The 25,871-nt window shown below is 29.6% G+C and overlaps 3 protein-coding genes across 4 annotated transcripts; 1 reads left to right on the forward strand and 2 right to left on the reverse strand.

Annotated features, from left to right (window-relative positions):
• Positions 1-5,602: 5,602 nt before the first annotated feature.
• LOC130668251 (probable serine/threonine-protein kinase DDB_G0268642) lies at positions 5,603-15,053 on the forward strand. Its single transcript, XM_057470441.1, has 8 exons — positions 5,603-5,877; positions 6,007-6,168; positions 6,236-6,380; positions 7,796-8,555; positions 9,352-9,531; positions 9,611-9,769; positions 11,254-11,391; positions 14,564-15,053. The coding sequence occupies exons 1-8, from the start codon at positions 5,814-5,816 to the stop codon at positions 14,825-14,827; spliced, it is 1,872 nt and encodes a 623-aa protein (XP_057326424.1). The 5' UTR covers positions 5,603-5,813; the 3' UTR covers positions 14,828-15,053.
• Positions 15,054-15,080: 27 nt separating this feature from the next.
• Positions 15,081-19,789, reverse strand: LOC130668252 (divergent protein kinase domain 2A). Of its 2 annotated transcripts, none has more exons than XM_057470444.1 (4): positions 19,338-19,789; positions 17,265-17,565; positions 17,048-17,175; positions 15,081-15,392 (listed from the first exon to the last, which is right to left on the reverse strand). In XM_057470444.1, exons 1-4 carry the CDS (start codon positions 19,743-19,745, stop codon positions 15,198-15,200), a joined length of 1,032 nt encoding a protein of 343 aa, XP_057326427.1. In that variant the 5' UTR covers positions 19,746-19,789; the 3' UTR covers positions 15,081-15,197. The 2 variants fall into 2 exon arrangements, with proteins under 2 accessions (XP_057326427.1, XP_057326426.1); XM_057470443.1 differs by having other exon boundaries at positions 19,134-19,789.
• Positions 19,790-20,621: 832 nt separating this feature from the next.
• On the reverse strand, positions 20,622-25,871 carry LOC130667958 (uncharacterized). Its single transcript, XM_057469904.1, has 5 exons — positions 25,524-25,871; positions 23,857-23,945; positions 23,042-23,796; positions 22,456-22,758; positions 20,622-21,593 (listed from the first exon to the last, which is right to left on the reverse strand). The coding sequence occupies exons 2-5, from the start codon at positions 23,925-23,927 to the stop codon at positions 21,178-21,180; spliced, it is 1,545 nt and encodes a 514-aa protein (XP_057325887.1). The 5' UTR covers positions 23,928-23,945; positions 25,524-25,871; the 3' UTR covers positions 20,622-21,177.

The raw sequence follows: 25,871 nt of genomic DNA on the forward strand, positions 1-25,871 counted from the left end.
ACTCAAAGGATTAGTTGATTGTGTACTTGTTGATGATTTTTTGAAACTCTAAAGTCTGATTAATGTGATGGTCAATTTTTTGATTAAATGTGGGAATGGGAGTAGGGCAGGCAAAACGGGGCACCCCCAAAATTTTATAAAAAAAATTATTTGAAATAAAAGATATATATATATATATATATATATATATAGGAGAGGAAAGTCACCGGTGCTAGGCAACAGCAGCGGGAGTAGTTCGACGCTCGCCACGAGATCGCGCCTCCTCGCTTATAGTGTCCCTGGTAAGAGATATATTTCAGAACTGTTATATTCCGAAATCAAAAACAATTCTGATGCCAAATGATTAAACTAGGTTTTTATACAAATTTTTCCTAGAAACTTAAAAATCCATCCAAATGTAAAAACTTTACAGTCTAAAAGACCAATCAAACTTAAAATTGAAACGAGTTAAATCCACATAGGATAGGAATCATCAAATGAAACATTGTAAAAATACAACCATATGTATTAAAAATCACCTCTCAATAAAAAATAATTTAAAACCTTAAAAAAAAAGAAATTCTGATGCCGGTACTCCTCTATTTTTTGACAGGGTAACTACACGGAGAGAAATTAATTATTGTATCTACTATACAAAAATTGTAATTTTAACTATCTAAAATGGTAATAACATTTTTCAGTGGTTATAATGATCAATATTACAATTGAAAATGGTAACAGTTACAATTGATGATGGTAACGGTTACTATCAAAATGCTAATTGGTATTATTAAAAATTATAATTGTTACAATAGAAGATGGTAACTGTTACCATTCAAAGTTGTTAAAATTCTTAACCAAGAATGTGTGTGTGCTCGCGTGAGTGTGTGCATGAGTGCGCTCGCGCGTGTGTGTGCATGTGTACGTGCGTGGGTATATGTGTGCGCGTGTGTGTACATGTGGTCGCGTGGGTGTGTGCGCACCCGTGTGCATGTGTGTGTGTGCATTAGGGTGATCCAAAAAATAACAAATTTTTTTTTTTTTCTTCCAAACAGGTTCAAAAGTTTCATTTAGATAAAAAAAGACGCCTGTGAAAATTAGAGCTCTTAATGTTAACATTAAGAGGTTCCTCATCGCACTTTTCTATTTTCCATAAGAATAACATGGGAAAAATTTTTTTTACGTCTTCTGATTTTTATAAGTAGCTAACGATGCGTCATAGGAATAATTGGCAGTCATATTTTTGTAGGGAATTGAATGCTCTACAAAAAAAGATTCCTATCATTTTTTGAGGAATCTATTTGTTTAAAAGTTATTTGAGGTTGAAGACGAATTCATATTAAATTTTGAGATTTTCTACTTTTCCGGCGAAACTATCAGACTTATTACAAAATACCATTGGACCTTTTTTGTAGACAATTTTATTCCCTAAAAGTTATTTCGAATAAAGTTTTTTCGAATTCCGTATTGTTTTCTAGTTATTTTTATTTTAATGTGATGCTCATAAAAAAATAGTCTTCTGATCGATTTTAAGAGCTTGACATTAAAATAAAAATAACTAGAAAGCAATGCGGAATTCGAAAAAACTTTATTAGAAATAACTTTTAGGGAATAAAATTGTCTACAAAAAAGGTCTGATGATATTTTGTAATAAGTCTGATAGTTTCACCGGAAAAGTAGAAAATCTCAAAATTTAATATGAATTCGACTTCAACCTCAAATAACTTTTGAACAAATAGATTCCTCAAAAAATGATAAGAATCTTTCTTTGTAGAGCATTCAATTCCCTACAAAAATATGCCTGCCATTTATTCCTATGACGCATCGTTAGCTACTTATAAAAATCAGAAGACGTAAAAAAAATTTTTCCCATGTTATTCTTATGGGAAATATAAAAGTGCGATGAGGAACCTCTTAATGTTAATATTAAGAGCTCTAATTTTCACAGGCGTCTTTTTTTATCTAAATGAAACTTTTGAACCTGTTTGGAAGAAAAAAAAAAAAGTTTGTTATTTTTTGGATCACCCTAGTGTGCATGTTCACGGGCGAGTGTGCGCATTTGTGTGTGCAGGTGTGCGGGTAGGTGTGCACATGGGTGCGGATAGTTGTGCGCATGTGTGCAGGTGTGCGGGTAAGTGTGCGCAATGTGTGTGTGCATGTGCACCTGCGTAGATATATGTATGCATGTGTGTGTGTGTGCATGCGTGCGTGTGTGTGAAGTTATACACTTCCCCAGTGAATCAAATTACACATAGACAAGCGTCAGACTAGAACGTTTATATTTTAATTTTTTATTAGCTCAGATGGTCATCATTATTTTGGCTGATAGTAACCATTGCCATCAGGTTATTAAGATCTACGATTTTTATAATAGTAGTAATTATTTAAGATGATAACAGTTATAATTTCTGGTTATCATAAATAATTGTAAACTTTACCATATAAATGGTAGACACTACCATTCGGATTGTTCATTTAATAATTTAAATGATATTATCAATCATATAATTCAGTTTAAAAATTGTACTATAACTTGATGGTAACTTTTACCATAAAATTTTCTCCGTGTAGTTTGAAAATTGACGAATTATTCGATTTTAATTTTGAATCGAAATTTTTTTAACGATTCGGGAAATCAAAATGTTCGTGCAACAAGTAATTCTTATCTTAAAATTTTATTTCAAAACTCAACATATTTTTATGCTTAAATCGAACAACTTTCACTCATTTCAAGAAGTTTATTTTTTAATATGAGAGATATTTTTTTGAAGAAAGACGTATTAGTTTTTTATAGAAATATTGCATTTTTTTGTTTGAAGACAATAAAAAGTCTCGGTATAAGTACGCCCCCATGGAAATAGTATTGAATTTTTTTTTGGTAAACTTTTTCAAAAATCAATTGTCAGTTGAAAAATATTAATGACGTTTGTTTTATTATAAAAATTGTTAAAAAATTTTTTTCTTCTTTTGTATCCAATAAACATGTAAAATATAATTTTTCTTCATGTAAATTACTTACAAAAAAATCGGTCTATCAGTTGACCCTGCGGCCCAGCCCTAAAACTTCCCGCTGTTTTCGAGCTCCTTGAGCTCGAAAACTTTGTCGTCAATACATTTTTGAGCTCTTCGAAAATACTTTTGTATGCCGTTCTTTTCGAAAAAAATAGTTTTTTACCATTTTTTCTCCAACAATATCTCTCAAACGAATCAACCGATTGAGACGATTGAGGTGGCAATCGACGCGTTTTATCAAGTTCTAAAGCTCATCGAATTTTGAATTCGATTTATCGAGTCGTTTTTGAGATATTTCAAAAAAAATAAAAAATAATTTTTTTTTTAATTCTTTCGACAACGGTTACTCTTGAACGAATGAACCGATTTTTATGGTTGAGGTGGCATTCGACGCGGCTTATAAAGCTCTAGAGCCCAGTCCATTTTGGAATGAATCCATCGAGCACATTAAAAGTTATCCGAAAAAAACACTTTTGAAAAAATTTTATTTTTGGAATATCTCTGAACGAGCCCTACCGATCAAGCTCAATTTTCTTACAGCTTCAAGATATTGACAAGTCGCGTCGAATGACACCTTAAAGTTCAAAATCGGTGCATCCGTTCAAAAGATACAGGTATTTACATACGTACGTACGTACATACATACATACACACACTCGGACATCATCGTGAAATTAATCTGATGAAAATTCGATTTTCGTAAATCGGACCGAAACCAATAACTTCCCGAATTTTTGAAAATTTACAATTTTCTTAGCGAGAAGTTAAAAATTCAACTTGATCAAATTCGTTTAAAATCCAGAAATTTTTTTTTTTTAACTTTTTTAGGGGATACCCCACTTTGCCCGCAGAAATGAAAAATTTTTTTTTTCAACGCGAACTGAAAACTTCTTCTATTTACTTTGAATATCATTAAAAAAAAAAAGATTTAGCGTATTTGAGTCCTCGAAAACTTGGTATTTCCTTAAGTACCCCCTTTTATATCTTAATTATATTATTTTATATTCCTTATATATTATTTTTGTATTCTTTATATTTTTTATATATATTCCAAAATATATTCTTTTTATATTCTGAATATATACTATTTCCATGGGGGTAATAGTGAATGTTTAACATGAATTTAAATCATCGATGTTGTTATTTTGAAAACCTTCATTGTTACTATCCTCAAATAATTTTTTAACGAAAAGACGTTTATAAAAATCGACCGGAAGAGCTGACCTCTTCTGTGCCCTTTTTGCAACGTCTCCAACAGGTCGTTTCTTGTATATAACCCGCGAATCTGCGGCTTTCAACGCTCCTTTTAATGCCTCTTTATGTTCTCCACTGCTGATCGCGGGATACATTGTTTTCAAAACACCTGAAATTATTTTTCTTTCGAGACAATACAGATATTATTTTTTCGATTAAATCCGATTGCCAAATTGAAATCCAATCGGATTTAATCGGAAAAAATATCAATCATTTTCCGATCAAATCTGATTGAAATTTTTCTATCCAATTGAATCGGGTTTAATCGGAAAATAATAAATTTATTTTTGCTTATTCTCTGATTTAATCCGATAGAAGTATTTCAATCGGATTTACAGAAAAACAATTTTTTTTTCAATCATTTTCCAATCAAAACTGATTGGATATCAATGGGAAATTTCTAATGAAGCCCGATTAAAAATTTCCAATCGGAATCAATCAGAGTGTTTATAATTTATCCCTAATAGTCAAGCTGGCAGCAAGTTAGCAACAACCTACTGCAGCAACTTGTTACCAAACTGACGGCAAAAATCAGCATTTCCGTAAGTTGACAGCTACTGGTTGCCAACTTTCTGAGAAAGTTGATGGAAAAAGTTGGCACTCCATTAGTTGACGAAAAGTTACCTTCAATTTTCTTAGAAAGTTGTCAGCAGGTTGCGACAGTAGATTGTCGCCAACTTTCTAAAAAAGTTGACAATAACTTGTAGTTAACAGTTGCCCTAGTAGTCAAGTTGGCAGCAAGCTGGTGACAATTTTCTGGAGAAGGTTGTCGCCAAGTAGTCTGCAAAAATTGGCATCATCATAAGTTGACGGCAACTTTCTGAGAAAGTTGTTGACAAAAGTGGCATGCCATTAGTTGACGAAAAGTTGCCTTCAATTTTCTTAGAAAGTTGTCAGCAGGTTGCGGAAGCAGATAGTCGCCAAATCTCTGGGAAAGTTGGTAACAAGTTGTAGTCAAGTGTTACAAAAGCTGAAAGTTGTCGTCAATTTGATCGCAACTAATTGACATCAAATTTCTGACCACAAAATCTTGCTATTAGGGTAAAACCATACTTGTGGACTATTAATAATAAAGGAAGCAATTTTTACCACATTAGGTAATAAAATTACCTGATGGTTCTGTAATTTTTTCCGCAAATTTAATAAAGCCAAAATTAATTCAAATATTTTTTTTAAATCTACAGAATTTCTTATTATTAAATATTCGTATAAAAAAATGGAAAAATTAAAAAAAAATTCAAATTATCTACATAAGATAAACATAAAAATCAATAAAAAAAAGCGCGTGAAAGAATATTCTAGAATTGTACACATGTGTTTGCCATTTCCATGATTCCATGTGTATTATAACCTATCAAAATTTCATACATAATATTCAGATTCTGAGAAATAAATTAGTTCCCATTTGCATTTCAAATAAAAATTGTGGGCAACGAGACAACTGTCATTGGCTACTTGTAACAATAAATTCTGCCAGTACATTCTAATTGTTCTTTATGAAATTATCAAATAAAATTTATTTATTTATATTTATAATAACTATTATTATTATTTCAAACACTTGAATAATGGATAATGATGAAATATATAAATTGCTCACAAGATTTATCAATAATTTAATTTCTCTAAATGGTTCGTATTTTATTTTTTTAACCTCTATAAATTTACCGCGAATTTATGAATAACTTTTTTTTTGTTTTTATATATCGATACAAAAACTAACATATATATACATATATTTATATAAATTTTTATTTTCAGATCAAAATAGTTCAAGTAAAAATTCTCAAGATTTAGCAATTAATGGGCAACTTGTAGAAATTAATTCATCATCATCTTCCACATTAGTGGTCATTAATTTTCTCGAACAAATTTGTAAATTATTGAAAGAAAATATCATTAGCCCGCATGATTTATGCTTCGGTAAGTGAAGTCTATAATTAACAAGTAAATAAGTAATAAAAAACAACAATAATTTTGTTTGTTTTAGCTTTCAATGAACATTATTGTAAATTAAAACTTGTTGATGACCCATGTCAATTAATAGCAATAGGTAAATTAACAAAACAATTCCAAGTATTACATAAATTATTAAATGAACGATTACCTATATGTGATATCATAAAGAACCCCAGGTAATTTTATTTTCTATTAGTTTACTTATACATTAATCTTAGTGGTGACTTAACAGAATAAGAAATTTTTCATAAGTATATGATCATACTGAGTAAAAAAATTAATTAAATTTCATTTACTGGATAAGGCAAAAGCCCCATAAACCCGATCAGTACTCTCTGCTGCTACATATACTCCGTTAGTTTACAAATCGGGTTCTTTCTGTTGTAAAAAGTAGAATAAAAATTTGCAGAACTTGTGTTGGATTTTTTTGAGCCTAGTAACTAATGTTTCAGTATGGGTGCACAGATGACCGAGTTATGCTCCAAGATTGGTCTCAGTTTTTATAGAAAAAAATTTCAAATAAAAAAATTATCATTGATAAATAATTATTTGTGAATCTAAATATATGACTATTTTCAAAATTGCGCTCAGCCTGCCGATTTTAACTTTAACACAGGGTACACTCAATGACTTTATTTAAAAAATTAATAATAATTAATTATCAATATCATTCTTAAAATTAAAAATCATATTTTAATATTTAAAACTTTAAAAAAAAAATATGATTTTTCATTTCATTTACCAAATTTTCTTAAGTAGTTTAATTTCACTCCCATGAAAAGTGAGCGGGTAATGGGTCTTTTGCCTCAAGTGTAGCTGAGAAAAATCATTATTTTATTAATTACAATTTTGATTTCTTGTTTTTGAAATAAAAATTTTTTTTTTTTAAAACTAGTTTTAAGTCACTACTAAAATTACTTACCCTCTCAGATTTGAATCACGGTGGAAACACCGTGGAAGTGTAAACACCGTGGATCCACCGTGGTTACACGGTGGGTTTGTTCCATTTCACCACCGTCGTACCACAGTGGAAACACCGTGTATACACAGTGGTAAAGCCCCCGTGGAATCACAGTGGATACACCGCGTAATCACAGTGGTAAAATGGAACAAACCTACCATGTTTCCACCGTGATTCAAATCTGCGAGGGTACCAACACAGTAAAAAACGAATCGTCAAAGTGTAAAAAAAAGCGTATGTTAAAATTCTGTGTGTTGAATTTTCAACACTTTTGTGTGTCAATTTAACACACAGTATTTATCTTGTTTAAACTGTCGCAATCGATTGATTTTTTAACACATAAAAATGTTATTTTATTCGAAAGTAACACTTTTTATATGTTACTGTCAAATCAACACACAAAATATGTTAAAAATAATCTCGACCATCACAAAAGAATTCTTGGAAAATTTTTACTTTTAACATATACGTGTGTAACTTTTTTTAAACACTTACAACATGTTAAAATAACACATAAATAAGTGTAAAACGTTCGTTTTACACACGATATGTGTTGATTTTGACGGATCCTTTTTTACTGTGAATAAATGAAAATAGTTGAAGTAAAATAAAACGTAATTATAAAATCAGTATTTCAGTGAGTCAGCCAAGGTATCATAGCGATTTTGTTGAGTTAAAATTTATAGCGTCCGGTGGTTTCGGTACGGTATATAAAGTACGTCATAAGTTAGACGATCACGAGTATGCCGTAAAAAAAGTATGTGTGACTCTAGATAAAGTTCACAAAATAATAAAAATATTAGATGAAGTGAAGACTCTAGCTAAATTGAATCATACAAATGTCATATCATACAAAAATGCGTGGATTGAAGAGGGTTATTCCACAATAAATGTACCAAATATAACCGAATCTCCAGTGTCATCCGATTTTAGTAAGAACAATAATAGTGATAATGATAATGATAGATTACTTTCATCCTCATCGTTACCTGGATCTTTGAATATCTCCTCTAGGAAATTAAAAATAAGAAGTTTTAATGAACCTGGGTGTTCAAATGATGTTTATATTAATGTTAATAGTAATTGTAATAGTAATAATGACAGCGATCATCATGATCGACTACTCAATTCATCTGTGATTTTTGAAGAAATTATTAATAGTAATAATAATAATGTTAGCAATTGTAATTCATCAGACACAATTGATTCATTGGTCAGTTTTAGAAATGACAATGATAATGATAATAATGAATGTGATGATGATGGTAATCTTGATAATTACAGTAGTAATAGTTACAGTACTGGCAGTGATATTGAAGAAATAGATGAAGAAGAAAATAATCTGGGTGTCGAAGAAATTTGTAATCGTCAAGTTTGTAAATATAAATCGGTAAGTTTTTTAACTAAGTTTTATGTAGTCATGTAATTTTATATATTTTAAATTTAAAAATTGATAAGCATTAGGGTGACTCAAAAAACCGACTATTTTTTTTCGAGTCTCTTATGAAAATTTGGTGGCTTACAATGTTTTAAGAAGCCTCTCCAAAAATCAGCTTGGTAAAAAATTTTCAAGAGGTCGCTCACGAATTCTGAAAACATAAAAAATGATTGAAATTCGGATTCTTTGTTTCTAAATTGTGTTTCTCGTGGCATCAATAGTTTTTATTTGTAAAATCATGACTCAATTATTGTTACTTGACTGAAATGTAACTTCTGCGTAACCAAAAATATGCAGGACAGTCTTGAACAATAAAATTGGGTAAGTTTTGAATAAGCAAAAAAACCTAAAGATTGAATTAAAAAATATAAACGTATTTATATAACTTATTATTTCTATTTCTCGGGTCATATTTTTATTCATTATGATACAAATTGATGGTGAAAAAATCGATAAGATTTATTATTAATATTCAAGGTAATGATTTCATTATTATAAACTATAACTGCCACGAGAGAAAAGAAATTTAGTACAAAAAATCCGAATTTCGATCATTTTATATATTTTCAAAATTCATGAGCGACCTCTTGAAAATTTTTTATCGAGCTGATTTTTGGAGAGGCTTCTTAAAACATCGTTAACCAACAAATTTTCATTTGCCAAGAGACTCGAAAAAAACAGTCGGTTTTTTTGGGTCACCCTAATAAGTATGTAGAAGTAGGAAAAAAATCAATTTTTTATCTATCAGAGACCAGATGTTGTAACTTTGTACATACAAATGGCATTATGTGAACAATCATTAAGAAAGTGGTTGGATAGTAGAAAAAACCAAATAAGTCCAGTGTCGACAATAACCGGAATATTTATGCAAATTTTGAAGGGTCTAGAATACATACATTCGCATGGTATTATTCATCATGACATCAAAGTAATTTATAAAGTTATTTAAATATATCAAGATTTTTAAATATTAATTATTTAAAAATTTCTTATATTTGTTTACACAGCCGTGTAATATATTTATTTCGACTTCAAAACTACCTCATATACAAATCGGTGATTTTGGATTGGCGTGTCTTGTTAAAAGAGAAAATGGACATACTGTCCCATTCGGGACTGAAATGTATGCAGCGCCTGAACAACTTAATGGTAGTTGTGATCCAAAGGTATTTTTTTTTATTTTGTGGAATGACATACAATAAATGAGCTTGCTGAATGACTGTTATTTTTAACTTTCCGCTATGAAAATTGAAGATTAAAAAAAAATCCGTCTATAGGTTCACCCTGCGGGCCAGGCCCAAAACTTCTCGCTGTTTTCGAGCCCCTTGAGCTCGAAAACATTGTTGTGTATACATTTTCGAGCTTATCGAGTATGTTATTGTAACTTGTATGCTATTGTTTTTGAAAAAAAAAACGTTTTTTAGCATTTCTTTTTCCCACGATATCTCGCGAATGAATTAACCGATTGAGATGGCTCAGGCGGCAATCGACGCGTTTTATCAAGTTCTACAGTTGATTAGATTTTGGAGTCGATCGTTCAATTCGTTTCTGAGAAATCAATAAAAAACTAAAACAAAAAATTTTTCTTTTTTTGTAATTCGCCAATAGTTTCGAGTCTACTCGATCAAATGATCTGAAATTTTCAGAAAAGTCGATGGCCAACAAGCTCTTTCGATTGCTACTTTAACCATCCAAATCAGTTCATTAGTTAAAAAGTTACAAAGAGTTTACATACATTCACACACACATCCATACAGACACTCGGATGTCGTTCTGAAAATACTCAGAATAGCTGCCTAGGACCTCAAAAATCGAGTTTTCATCAGATCTCGATGTTTGAGGTCCTAGAAACTTATTCTGACTATTTCCGGATGGACGTCCGTGTGTGTGTGTGTGTGTGTGTGTGTGTGTGTGTGTGTCTTTTTTTTGTCCTTCGATATCTTTAGAGCGAATCAACCAATTTGATTTTACTTTGCGGTAATCGAAAGGGCTTACAAAGATTTAGAACTTAATAGATTTTTGAGTCAATCGGCCAAGTAGTTGACAATTTATACGGAGAAAAACATTTTTGATAAGTTTTTATGCATAACTCGTAAATCGCTCTACCGATTTATTTCAATATTTAATCAAACCTAAGCTATCTCGCTGAAAAAAAAGTACTTTTTTTGAGCAAAGTGTATATTTTTTCGGTCCAACCGTATAAAATTTCACCAATAATAACGTTTTCGAGCTCTCCCAGCTTGAAAACAGCAGGAAGTTTTGGGGTCGGCTCTCAGGGTCAACTGTTTTGCAGATTTTTTAAAATTAGTTAATTCGAAGAGTTCTCTCGAATCAGCCATTCAGCCAACTCGAAATAGGATAGAAGTAGCATTTGTGGCCACTGCTCTATTTTTGGACATTTAATACTTTATTTTGATCAATGAAAAAGTATAAAAAAAAACTTGCATTGTAATAGTGTGATAAAAGTATCTTTGAACACATTTTAAAAAATTAATTATATATGCGTATTTTACAAATTATTTTATTTAAATTTTTCAAGTATCCAAAACTGCCTCTAAAATGACCAAAAATGATACTTCTATCCTACAATTTTTATAAAAATTAGTTAATATTGTTATTGACTGCTCATCAATGATGTGTTTGTTTCTAGAGTGATTTATATAGCCTTGGAATTATTCTGATGGAACTATTATATCCCACGAGAACATTTATGGAACTTGATAATACATTGAAATTATTAAAACTTGGAAAAATTCCTGATACTTTAGAAAAACGATACCAAAAATACGTAAGATATTTCAAGTATTTATTTATAGATTTATTAATGGTATTTTACAGTTGACTTTTTTTTTGTTTGCATAATTTTAAGCCATTTGGTATATTTACATTGAAAAAATAGATTAAGTCTAGGACTTTATTAGAATTAAAAAAAAACATTTGAAATTTTACATTCGGGATTCAAAACACGGCCATGTATAAATTTTAATATCTATTTTAAAAATTTCGAACAATGAGCATAAGCAAAAATTCATGTATAGAAATTTTGGTGAAAATCACTGAGGTTTTAAGTTGACAAATTTTTTTTTAGTTATTTCTTTTTTATATATTTTTACACTGATGGAAGGATTTCTTAGTATTTAAAAATATTTCTTAGTATTTAAGAAATCATTCCTTTGTATTTAACAAATATTTCTTATGACATAATTTCTTAACTATTAAAAAATTATTTCTTAAATCGTAAGAAATATTTGTTAAATACTAAGAAATATTTGGTAAATACAAAGAAATCCATCTATCAGTGTAGTAAGTCTTTTTTTTCTGTCACCAATTTTTTATTTCAATGCTAAAAAAATACAAAAAAGTTGGCAGTACGGGTTAAGGTAGATCTAAAATTTACTAAATAAAAAAAAATTTAATAAAAATTTGTCAGTATCATGACCTCAATAATTTGGCATGAAGTTCCCTATATACTCTCTTAAATTTGAAATAGTAAAAATAGTGACTATTCACTGTTTACTAGTGAAAAGTATGTTACTAATTCGAATAGTGGTATACTTTTCACTGGCAAAACGTGACTATTCACTGCCAAATGGTTATTGTCCGGTGATTTCCACTAAGTCGTTTTTAGAGAGAAGGAGAAACCGGGTATGGTTGTCACACTGACATAACAGACAATTTATCGAACGAAATACAGACAATGATCGGTGTCGAAGAATCGGCATCGAAAGGGAGGTGATGCCTATGCGATTCTTCGAAGCTGATCGATGAACCGATGGCCAGATATGACTGCTGTGACAACCAACCCGCGAGATAAACATATCCGGTCTCCCCTATTTATATGTGTTAAAGAATTATCAAGTACACGAAAAAAACAAGATGATACTGGCTACTATCCCGGATTATATTTAGTTACATCTGAGGTAAGAAATAATTTCAGATAGTAACCACTTACATCTGGATTATTTTTAGTTCTATCTCAGATTTAACTCAGTTACATCTGAAATGTAAGGTAAAAGCGAGTACCCGATGACGCATGTATTTGTATATATATGTTTAGTAAAATATAGTGAATATTTTTTTTTTATTTTTTTTTTTTGTTCTTTATTTGCCCTTTCGGGTTACAAACCGGACCTCCGTCCCGTAAATACATATAATTACACATATACTATTACATAAAATACCACATAACAAATTTAACACTTAAAACTACCGCCTTACATTTTATTTCTTAACCTACTTTATTCCATTCCAATCCTTTACAATTCCTTACAGTCCTTACATTTCCTTTTCCACACATCCTTCCACTTCCATGGTCAAAAGAGAAAAAGAAACTTTTCAAAAGAAAAAACTCTTTTGCCTCCAGCATTCCTCCTCTCCCTCTCACTCACTCCCTGACCTCCGTTTCCGCTGCTCCTTTTCTACATACCCTCCCCCCTCTCCACTCTCAATTTCTCTAACTCTATTAACCAATTTTCCCCTTGTCCTTCCTCTCCTAACACCTCATTCCACATCTCCTGCCATCCTTTTTCCCCCGTGAAAAAATATTCTGATCAGACTATATCAGGCCTGATATGGAAATTGGCCATATCAGACTATATATGCTTTGATATAAGTATATCAGACTATATATCAGACCAAATTTATTTAAAAAAAATATGTAAAAAATAAATATCAATAAATTTTTATTGTGTATAAAAAAATCTATCGTGTTCAACTTTCATGACACATCTTTTCGAATACAATTTGAGGTAACTTGATATTTTTAACCTCTATAAAGGCTTATCAAATTATATCAAGTCTGATCAGGATTTTTATTCACAGGTATATCAATTTATATATATATATCAGACTATATAAAGTCATATCAAGTTATATCAAGCCTGATCAGGGATTTTTTTTTTAAGTATATCAAAGTATATATAACTTTATAAGGTTATATCAGGCCATATCAGGACCTATTAGAAATAAATATAACATTATATATGAGCTTATCAAGTTATATCAAGTCTGATATAGACATATCAAATTGATAAGGCTTGATCTGGCCTGATATGGCCAATTTTCATATCAGGCCAGATCAGGACCTATCAAAAATCAAATATGGACATATCAGATCATATCAGGCCAGATATGAATATATCAAAAATTTTGATATGGCCTTATCAGCTCATATCAAGCCTGATCAGAATATTTTTTCACGGGCCACCCCAAAACCTGAACAGACCTCCCATACATGTTCCCACGTTTCCTCCTCTAGACCACAAACCCTACATATCTTTTTCTCCTTCTTCTCCCAGTACATTCCCCCATTCATCCCATCCCCTAGCCTATACTTCGCTAATCTTCTCCACCTCTCCAAAAAAATATAGTGAATATAGACATATAAATTCATGGAGTGATCGAGTACTAGTTCCCTGATCGGATACTAGGTCTTTTACCTTAACTCAGTCAAATCTGAGATAGAACTGAGCATAATCCAGATGTATGTGGTTACCATCTAAGTTTGCAATCAGTATAATCTTAACGCTGTACGGAGAAAAATGGCTCGAAACCTACCAATTTTTATTATGCAGTCGATCAAATTTGAAACATCCAAAAAGTTATTATGCTTTTATAAAAATTATTATGCTGTATCACAATACTAATGCGTGAGAAACTTATCGATAAGCTTTAATAACAGTTACTTTCATACATTATAATAATTGTGATAAGACAATAATTTTTTGGATGCTTCACTTCCTGTTTCAAGTTGGGTCGACAGCATAATAAAAATTAGTAGGTTTTGAGCCATTTTTCTTCGTGTATATAATCTGAGATAGAACTGATTGCAATCTAGATTATACTGGGTACCATCTGAAATTTTTTTTTTACCTCAGATGTAACTGAGTATAATCTGAGATAGTAACCAGTATCATCTTGTTCAATCCGTGTAGTTACTAATAAATATTTTTTATAATTAGGGTGAAATTATAATCCAACTTCTTGAACCTGATCCAAAAGACCGACCATCGTCATCAGAGTTATTGCAAGAATTGAAAGACAATAAAGATTTTATAATAGACAGGTTAGAAGAAGAGATAATTGAAAAAGATGAATCCATACGTGAGTTAAAAATACTAAATCAGATATTGCTGAGCCAGTTATTGAAAGTTAAAATTAATAATAATCCTAAATTAAAAAGACAAAATGATAAAATAAAAGTCAGATATTTTGATAAAAAATAATAATTTATCGCCAGTAATTTTATCAGCGATTTATCAATTAATTATGTAATGAGTTTGTGATTATTTATTTGTATAGTGATAGCTACAATAGTGATGTATAGTTTTAAATTATTAATAGTGAATGCCAGTAAACTGCCATTCAAATCAAGTATTAATGTTGAAGATAAATCTATATATATTTTTTTTGTGATACTGTAAGTTTGAATTGTAAGTAACGATGACTGAATAGTTTAATATTAAATCATTGTAATTTTTTTTAAATAAATCGATTTTCATAAAAAAACAAAAAAAAAAGGAATTTACTTGAAACTCTTTATTAAGAAGTTATAAAATATAAATAATTCATAATTTAATTTAGTCATGTATTTATTTATTCGTAATGAAAGTCTATTAAAATACGTTGTAAAATTTTTTTTAATTCATCACCAGCTTCAATTCGTGACTTTATTTTATGAGGTAGCGCACATTCATCAATCATGGCTTTTAAATTTTTATAATTATGTAAAATATCTACAGGTATCGAGTGCAAAAATCCATCATCTTTTGATTTATCTGATAAAATTTGCTAAAAAAATAAATAATTAATAATTATTTATTGAAAAAATCATGGATGCTTATTATTGATTAAGGGGGATGCTGGTCTGAGATACAAAAAAAGAGCATATTTTTGTGTTTTTCGTGTTTTTTTTTTCTCAGTAAGGTAAAAGCCCCTCTACCCACTCACACAGTAAAAAAGGATTCGTTAAAATCAACATATATCGTGAGTAAATCGAACGGTTGACACTTATTTATATGTTATCTTAACATATCGTAAGTGTTAAAAAAATTACACGCGTACATGTTAGCAGTATTAAATTTCCCAAGAATTCTTTCGTGATGGTTGAAATTATTTTTAAGATATTTTGTGTGTTGATTTGACAGTAACATATAAAAGTGTAACTTTCGTATAAAATAATATTTCTGTGTGTTAAAAAGTCAATCGATTCCGTCAGTTCAAACAAGATAAATACTGTGTGTTAAATTGACACACAAAAGTGTTAAAAATTCAACACTCAGAATTTTAACACACGCTCTTTTTACACTTTGACGTTTCGTTTTTTACTGTGCAGTACCATTAGTCTCTGACTTTAACTGTTTAATGCTTCTTTTATAATTATTAGCAAAAAAATTTCAACCAAAAAAATAATTATTGATAAATAATTATTTGTGAATCTAAATATATTAAAATATGACGTATCAAATTATTTTATGATAGATTATAAATTTAAATTAAGTGACTGTTTTCAAAATCGCGCTCAGCCGGGCATTTTTTACTTTAACGTTCATTCGTTAGATTAAATTTAAGTTACGTCAAATTTTTTAAGAATTGTTATAACTATATCTTATTAAATATATTTTTAAAATTCATGAAATTTAATATTATGAAAGAACAAAGTAATATAATTTATAAATCATTTTCCAAATCAATAAACTTATCATAGTTTAATTTATATTGACTTTGAGCGACTATAGGGCCATGTGTCGATCGAGAAATGGTATATCACAACTTTTAGTGAGCGACTATGGGTACACTCAAGGACCATATTTAAAAAATTAATAATTATTAATTATCAACATTATTCTTCAATCTAAAATTTTATTCTAATACTTAAAACTACAAAAAATAACTATAAAAAAAAATGGTTTTTCATTTTATTTAATCTTTTATAATGAGTTATTTAATCTCACTGCAATAAAAAGTGAGCGAGTATAGGGGCTTTTACTTTACCTTCTTTACTAAAATTCTTAAAATTTGTGACAAATTCGTCTAAAAAAGACAATGGATTGATTTTATAAAATCTCATATATTAAGATCTTAAGAGAGTGTACCAGGTGATTTTCAAATGAACCATTTTCACAGGTAAAGACCCAAATTATTAAACAAAATATGTCATTCGATGCGTAAACTTATTATTTATCGAATGAAATGTTTCTCGTTCGGAAATTGCAGTTTATATCTGAGAACGGCTCAGTTGAAATTTCCATTTGCTAATGTAAGTGCAACAAGGACAGTTCCGTTCGTTCACATGTGTGTGAGAAAGAGAATAGATGGCACATCCTCTTAATAAAAATTGAATACAGACAGATAATAACTTTGAATTATAAATGAAAAATTTTAATTAATAAACTTAAAAATGATCGACTTATCGAATTAATTAAGTAACTGTAGTAATTACGAACCTGACAAATGGAGTAATAATTGTGATCACTTATCCGGTGACTACAAATATCCGTTGGTGAAAATGAAAAACAATTATTACAGTCAATATTATCGCTAGTATGTAAATTATTCCATTCTTTTGGTTGATCTTGAATGAAAAAAAAAACTATTTTATGAAATTTTGAATTTTTAAAATATATATTATATGAATTTGAAATAAGTTATTGATTTTTGTACCTTCAATGGAAATATTTTTATGTAAAACAATAATATTCTCTAGGTCAATAAATACAGGCCTATCGTTTTCGTCAATGACAATATTATCAGGTGATAAATCCGTAAAATAGAATGAGTATTCTGGATTGCGGAATGTAAACATATTGACAGATTCGAGTAATCCTATTGCAATTTTCGCTCGACGTAACCATGATTCATGATAATATAGTGTTAGAGGAAGACCCGCGTATTTTTCTACGACTACTCGTCCACAAGCTCCGTAATATTTAGCAACTGGCCATCCTTCGTCAGCTCGCAGAATCTGCTCTTGCAATAAATTATCATTTATTTTTTTAATTTTTTTTTTTGTACAATTTGACACTTGATAATTTTTTTAATATAAATTATATAGTAAATTATTGGAAAAAAATATTTTAAATTATGCCCGGAAAGATTTAAAAAAAAATTCTCCAAATGAAATTTTTTGTTACTATTAATCAATTTTTTGTTAATTAAAAAATAAGTAAACTGTCAGGTGTTTTTTTTTTATCATGGTACTATTTCGTTCATAGTAAAAATAGAACTTCCATTTTTCATATGAATAATTTTTAATAAAAACATAGGGTAAAAATAGGGCTTGTGGCCACAGCTCTATTTTTGGACATTTGATACTTTATTTTAATCAATGAAAAAGTATAAAAGAAAATTTCCATTTTAATAATGGAGTAAAAGTATCTTTAAAAATATATAAAAAATTAATTCTGTTTTTGCGTCTTTTACAAATTGATTTATTTGAATTTTCTAAGTGTCCAAAATTGGCCTTCTAGTGACCAAAAACGGTACCTCTACCCTACATTTGGTTCGATTTCATTGATAGATAATTTTATGTTAATTAATCTTTGTAATTTTATAGTAAAAATCAAAACAGTTGTAATTTTTAGTTAAAAAAAAAAATTGTTACAAAAATTTAAAACGAAATTTAATGATACTGAAAGTATACGTGGGTAAAAAAAATATCCATATGCAATTCACATCTAATTATATATAACTGATATAATAATATGTAATTATATATTAGGGTGGGTTGAAAAAAAACTTTTTTTTTGTTTTTCTTAGCATGGGGGTAGAATTTGTACCGTATAAAAAAGAAAATTTTTCAAGAAAAAAAAAATTTTTTACTCAACATTTTGAGGTGGCCCACTCGTTTTTAAAATAAATAATTGATTAAACGGGGTAGTTCCAATGAAAACATTTTTTTTTTGTCCAAAATCGTGGAAAACATCTCATTATTGGCGAATGTGATTTTTTTTTACTTCACTTTCATTTTAATTCAAAAGAAAATGCTTTTCATTTTTGGATTTTTTACTTAAATTACAAAAATAATAGGAAAAAAATTTTTTCAACTTCTGACTTTCAATTAGCTTTCAAGGGGACACTCTACAGATTCTAGAACACCATGAAATTTTTTTCGTTGGGACTACCCCGTTTGATCGATTTTTTATTTTAAAAACGAGTGGGCCACCTCAAAATGTTGAGTAAAAAAATTTTTTTTTTCTTGAAAAATTTTTTTTTTTTATAAGGTACAAATTCTACCTCCATGCTATGAAAAACAAAAAAAAAAAGTTTTTTTTCAACCCACCCTATTATATATGTTTTTTACCCAGCCTGGGATACAGCAGACATTAAAAAAATTTATTTCTTTTAAATAAATAAACAAATAAAATACTTATATAAAAAATTCTTGAATATTTCATATCAAAAACTTAAAAAAACATTTTTGTGCTAAAAATTGTATTTTGCTTACAAGTAACGTTTATATAAATTAGAAAATTGTCTGATGTTTGCTACTTTCAGTATCATACAATTGATCACAGAAAATTTTAAAGTTACCTTAAGAATAATTGGTTCAGGATTAATTTTAATTAAAGTCCATAAATAAATATAATCATTGTTAGAAAAAGTATAATTTTGTGATAAATTTAATAAATTTTCTAAATGATTCGTATTTGGACATAAAACTAATTTAGCGTTTGCATTACTTATATTTAAAGATACTTCGGATTTTATTAATGATAAATAATCAATTTTATTTACATCACAATCTATATCATTATGATTTTTATTTACGTTCACACACAAATGCGATAAATTTTCATTTTCACAAATCATGTCGTCAAATAATTTAAGTTCTTGATCATGGGCTAATTTCTTAAAAACAATTTTAGTTTTACCGATACTGCCATAAAATACATTTTTGGCGGCAAACAAATGGGATAAAATGGTGTAAAAATTTAAAAAATCAATTTTAAAACTATTACTAAATATTTTTGCGCACGCACAAGTTCCGTAACACGCGGGACATTTTGATAATTCAGTTAATTCTATCAGATCGGGTGATAGTAAATTAATTATTTGATTAGTAATAATACTCGATATTACAATAACGACAATAAATAAAATATATTTATATCGTGATAACTTATTTAAAATAAATAAACACATTTCAGTGTTAAAAATAACTTGAAAAGTATAAACTACAAAGGTTATATTTTTTAGACTCCAATTAACGTGACGTTTACTGTGAAATCACGTGACGATTCTTGTGAAGCGCGAAATTTACTGGAATATAAACACGAATATTTATATGTAATATACATATTAGTCCTTCGGCTGAAGAGGAGAATCCGTATACATTTTATTGGTCAAGGAATTTCTCAACGGTTTTTTACGTATTTTGAGCCGGACATCACGAAAATCTAGTCCATTTTGTTCAAAAGTGATGCAAACAACTGTTAATAACAATTTAATTGTTCAAATCGATATAACTCCCGAACCGCTGATTTGATGGGGAAGTTAATTTGAAAAAAAATATTCAGACTGAAAAAATTCAGACAAAAAAGATGTCATAGATTTTTTTCATATCTCAAATATTTTTTTCATATCTCAAATAAGTAACCGTGTCACATAAAATATCTAACTTATAAATACAAAATTGTTTAATAAAAAAAACATTATGATTGGACGGTATTTATTAGTACACTTGGTCAACATTTATAAATACTTTTATATATTTTATCGAAAACTAATGATAATTAATCGTACTTAGAAATTGTACTATAACTCGATGATAACTTTCACCATAAAATTCTCATCGTGTATAATCGACATGAAAAATTAATCCCACAGATTTCTATAAAATCCCATGCCCTTTTCCATTGATTCTAACTGATATCCATAGATTCGTTGATTTTCAGCCGATGTTAATTTTTTCTAACAATTTTCTAGAAATCAAATCAAACATTAATAATAATTAAAAACTCTGAACAAATTATATTAAAAACTTCTTTTATTCACACCAATAATTAAATACATATGGAGAGAAATGTCATGTTGTTATTGCTATGCTCGGCGAAACGTAATGTAATTATTACTTTACGGTATAGAATTTAATCCACGATAATGGAAATAACGTAAATTTTAATGTATTGTATAGTAAATTCTAATATGTTTATAGTAATAAGTCCTATGCTGTCTAGTACTTGTTTTCAAGTATTTTTTACTTTTATTTTCAGTAAATTCAGTATTACTTTACTGAAGTTAAGTTTATGCAGCATAGTAATGGGTACATTGCGGCAACACACGTATTATACTCTTATAGCGTACGAATTACTTTACTGTTAAAACGACATCGAACAAAAAAATGCGTTACTGTGCACAGCAATGTAATCATTGTTAGGCTCGTACACTAATATCAACTATACTTTTTAAATCGCATAGGAATATTTACTTGAAATTTCTCTCCGTACAACTGTATAATTGACATTGTCAGGTATTTTACAAAAATACAAAAAAATTGACGGCTTTTACTAATATTTAATGAGGTAATTGAACTTATGAGCAAGTTTTTGAATTTATTAAAGAAAATTCTTCTTCATCAACATTCCAATTTTTCTTGTTCTTCAATCGTTTCGTTTTTTAAAACCCCGTAATCTTCAACTTTTTGTGGAATTTTAGTTTCAGGTTTCTTATGTTTTATATCTATATTGTATACTCCTGATCGGAGAATAAAGTTTACTAAAATCCAGACGTATGAAATTTTTAGTAAAAGAGCGAACCAGTTTTCCGAAGGTATGAGAGACGAAATTTTTGGCAGCTCACAAGATTTTTTCATTATTCTTAAGAAAATCTTTAACTGCTCGGAATTGGGACCATCATAAATCAAATTGCAGTTGAGAATGTGACTGTATCGAGACAACGCTATAGATGTGCCATGAATGATAATAATCAAATTCAATCCCCAGAAAGATCGAAAATCAAATCCAGAGAAGATACGCAAAATCATGATATTAGCTGTAAATAAAATAATTATTTATTCATTTTGGAAAATAAATTACACTGTAAAAAAATTCACGGAGTAAATGCGGGGTGGATGGTTTTTTATTTATTCAATCCCCTCGAAGTGAATTTCACTTTGAAGGAGAGTTTTGAAAAATATTAATTGTAAAAAAACTCCGCAGACTGAAACCGTAGTAAAATTCACGGAGAAAAATACTAATACATAGTGAAGTTTGTTCTTTTGTATTCAGACAGTTATATTGGATACGGAAATAATACCAAGCTCCCTTTCCATATATTCACGGGAAATTAATTTTAAAAATTATAACCAGCTAATAATTAAAACTTTCACGTTTCTAAAAATAAAAGTTAAGTAAATAGATTTTCCATTTTCCATCATTAATATATTATAGTTTTCATTGAGTCACAAACTGTGCATGATTTGCATCAACCAAAATCACAAACAAACATTTTACATTACATGCGGATGCTATGCAAATTACGGTGAAATACCGTAATTTACCGTAAAATACCGCAAATTGCGGCAAAATAGGCAACTTAGGTAAATTCTGTAATTACGGTAACTCTACTGAACACCGTAAATTACGGCATTTTACGGTAAATGGCGGTAATTACCGTAATTCGGATCCACTAGGGAAGTGTTGAAACTCCCGAGCGGAGTGATTACGGATTTAAATAAAATCTGCGTCACAGAAATCATTCCGTTAAAAAAAATATCCCTATTCACTCCTTATGCGGAGTGATTTTTTTTTAATTTCCAAAACTCCAAGTAACGAAGTGAATTCGGATTGAAACGAAATTTGTATTTACTCCCGAGTTTGTACAGTGTAATTAATTAATTAATTAATATACTTACGTTTCATACTTATGATGATAGATAAAATTACTTGAAATGACACGATCAAAAATGGAAAAAGTAAACATTTAGAAATCGTTACTGATTGAAAATCAATGTCAGAGGGAATCAAAGTTACATTATGAGAACTGAATGCAGGTCCAAACATTGTGAAGAGTTGTGTAGTGTTGCCATAATTAATTGCCAATATTGTCAATGAACTTGCAAAGAAAACGATTATTTTCCATAGTGATACCCATGCAAAAATTGAATCTATCACGGGTTTTAATTTTTTTCGGGCATTTTCAACAGGTGGAATATTACCTTAAAAATAAAAAATAAAACATTAACTTTCCAGGATTTGAGCGAAATTCTAAGACTAAAAAATTTCAAGAAATCTCGAAGTGATAAAAAATGATCCAGATTTTTATAAATATTCTAGGACATTTAATAATTCTAAGACTGTAGAAAATTTCAGAAAATCATGGAAACTTGAAAATTTTCAAACTAACTGAAAAAGTCCCAGAATATTTTTGAAGCTGACTAGAAAATTCTAAAAATAATTTCGAACTGTCTTCATTGTTGTAGAAAGTTTTAAAAAACTTACCAGTAAAACTGAGTACATTCTTTGGAAAATCTTGCCAAAGTCCGCCATGGATTAAAACCAATGCCAAGATAACAATCCAGCGACCGCTATTATTACGATTTTTTCCAAGCTCAGTGAATATCGCGGAAGTAATGAAAATCCCCAAAAACACAATGTCGGCCACGATCAGCAAACTCTTGAGTTTAATATTTTTAATTTTATAAATCGTCCATAACGAAGTGCGCAATATAAATTCGATCAAGCACCAATATGCGATCAAATCAATATAACTTCCAGATATTTTTGGCAATACTTCAAAGATTATCAACGAAATTCCAATAGTATGGAAGGTTTCTGGAATAATTACTGACAAAAATTGTCTCAACGAAGGCTTATTTTTAGCTTTTCTGGAGCATATAAATGAATTTATCAATTCGGAAAGGGTGTATGCGATAATTATACACCATATCCACATTATTCTTTCCTCTTCAGGCTGCAGGACACTATATTCCCTGTTTTCAAATTCTCCACCGACACACCTCTGTACATTTTTAGGCTCTAGCTCAGAAGTTATCGACAAAAGTGTTCCTTTGGTCGCGATACCGCCGAGAGTGAGTACCGTGAATGATGCCAATGAAAAAGCAAACACGAGTGGGATAAGAATAATTAGTTGGACCAGAATCATCGTGTAATATAAGAAATTTCCTGTCACGCTACTCAGTAAGGGGTTATTTCGAAATATTTTAATTGAATTAATGGTGTCGAATATTTTCTCCCTATAAATGAATAAAATCATGTTACTATTTATTTCATTACCAATTTGTTTAAATGCTCACCGATAGATCTGATTCATCACCAATGGAGATATAGCTTTAGATTTATCCGAACTGAATTTAGAAGCCGTCATTTTTATTTATTTTTTGTTCTGAAAAAAATTAATGTTTTTTTTTTTATTAGGCTTTATAGTCCACTGCTTAAAGCAACCGTCTAATGAAAAATGATTTTTATAATTTTTATTTTAGGAAATTTTATGCTCTACAATTTTTAATTATTAATATTTTTAAATGTTTCCAATATTTCTTGAGTTAGTCAATTAAATAAAAACTAAAAGTTAAGATCTATAATCGATTCTTTGAAGTTTTCATCGCATTTCGTACATTCAGTTTTTACGATTACTGTTTGAATGCATCGTCTAATGGAAGAAAGCTTAGATAGATTGTTTTGGGAATTTTATGCTCTAAAAATTTCAATTCTTAATAATTCTTCGTATTTTCGATATTTTGTTAGTTAATTACAAAAAAACAAGTCTCCTACACTGTAAAAAATCACCGGGGTAAGTCCAAGCGGTGTAGGTGTTAAAATCAGCGGTGTTAAATTTCAACACCGAAAGCGGTGTGAAAATAACGCCGCCACCGGTGTAAATATTCTGTACCGGTATTAAAAAAAATCTCCGGTGTTAAAATAACGCCGCTGCCGGTGTAAATATTCTAGACCGGTGTTAAAATAACGCCGCCGCCGGTGTAGATATTCTTTACCGGTGTTAAAATATTTTACTTTGTAAATATTTTTACTTACTCGATCACTATACTGGTAAATAAATGATATTTTTTATTAATTTTCATAAAGAACTGACATTTTTTGTGTTTTATAATCTTTAAAATTAATACTCCAAGCAGACGCAGTTTACCCTGCTTTTACACCGGTATTACTCCGTTTTTACACCGGTTACCCCGCTTTTACACCGATATTAATCCGTTTTTACACCGGTTATTCCGCTTTTACACCGGTATTTTTAACACCGGTGAATTACTCCTCCTACACGGGTGTAATTTTATTTTAACACCGGGCGGAGTTAAAATGAGTCCATTTTTAACACCGCTCTTTTTACAGTGTATACCTCTCTAATGATATTTGACCTCCTTTATTGAGAAATTTTTTTTTATCTGGTAAATAAAAATTACCTTAACAGGGGTTACCAGATATTTTCGGCTGAGTTTTTTTCGGGAACAAAATCTCTAAGTACAAAATACAGACCGCACATTGACGCACTACTGTCTAATCTAGCGCAGTGCGCTTACATTATTTGACAATATTCATTTGTTTAAGAGAAAAACTCGGCCAAAGTTTTCATTTACTGCACAAGTGCAACAAAGATAGTACCGTTCGTGGACTTGAGTGTACTAGAGAGAGAAGTACGAACCCCTGTTAAATTGAAAAGGAAAAATCTACTTTATCTACCCCATTTTTTGAATGAAACTTCAAAATATTGATTTTTGTACTGATATAAATCGCGCAAGCTCAGAAAAAATTTGATTCCCATGCATGCTCACACGGATTCTTTACATCGTAATTTGATTGCCAAAAAGTCCAATTTTCAGTTCATAACTATTTTGAAACATTACTACATTTTTGAAAAATAATTATAGGAAAATCCGTTTGAAAATTTGATCAAAAAATTATTTTCGTTTAAATATCAAAATACTGAATAATTCTTATGACATACCTGTAGTTATTTAACTTGATAAATTTATTTATTAAAACTTTGTGTATGCAATATTTGATATAAATTTTCTTGAAGAAAATCTTGAGGAAATATTACTGGGTATCCTGGGTATTAACACTACGTACTACTACATTAACACTGAGCTGATAAACATGACGAATTGTGAACCCTGCAGATGACGTCAATGACGTCAGAAAAAAACTATACCAAAAAGTACCCCGCTAAAGCCGGAAAGAAACAACTCTGCTGTATTTTGTTTGCGCTCTAACGCGCGCATGCAGCTGTCTTGTATATTTATTTTCATGAATGTCAATGGGACTGGTTAGTCGAATAAAGTCCTTAGCTATA

Source organism: Microplitis mediator, chromosome 5 (assembly GCF_029852145.1).
Source record: "Microplitis mediator isolate UGA2020A chromosome 5, iyMicMedi2.1, whole genome shotgun sequence".
In the NCBI taxonomy this organism is placed as follows: domain Eukaryota; kingdom Metazoa; phylum Arthropoda; class Insecta; order Hymenoptera; family Braconidae; genus Microplitis; species Microplitis mediator.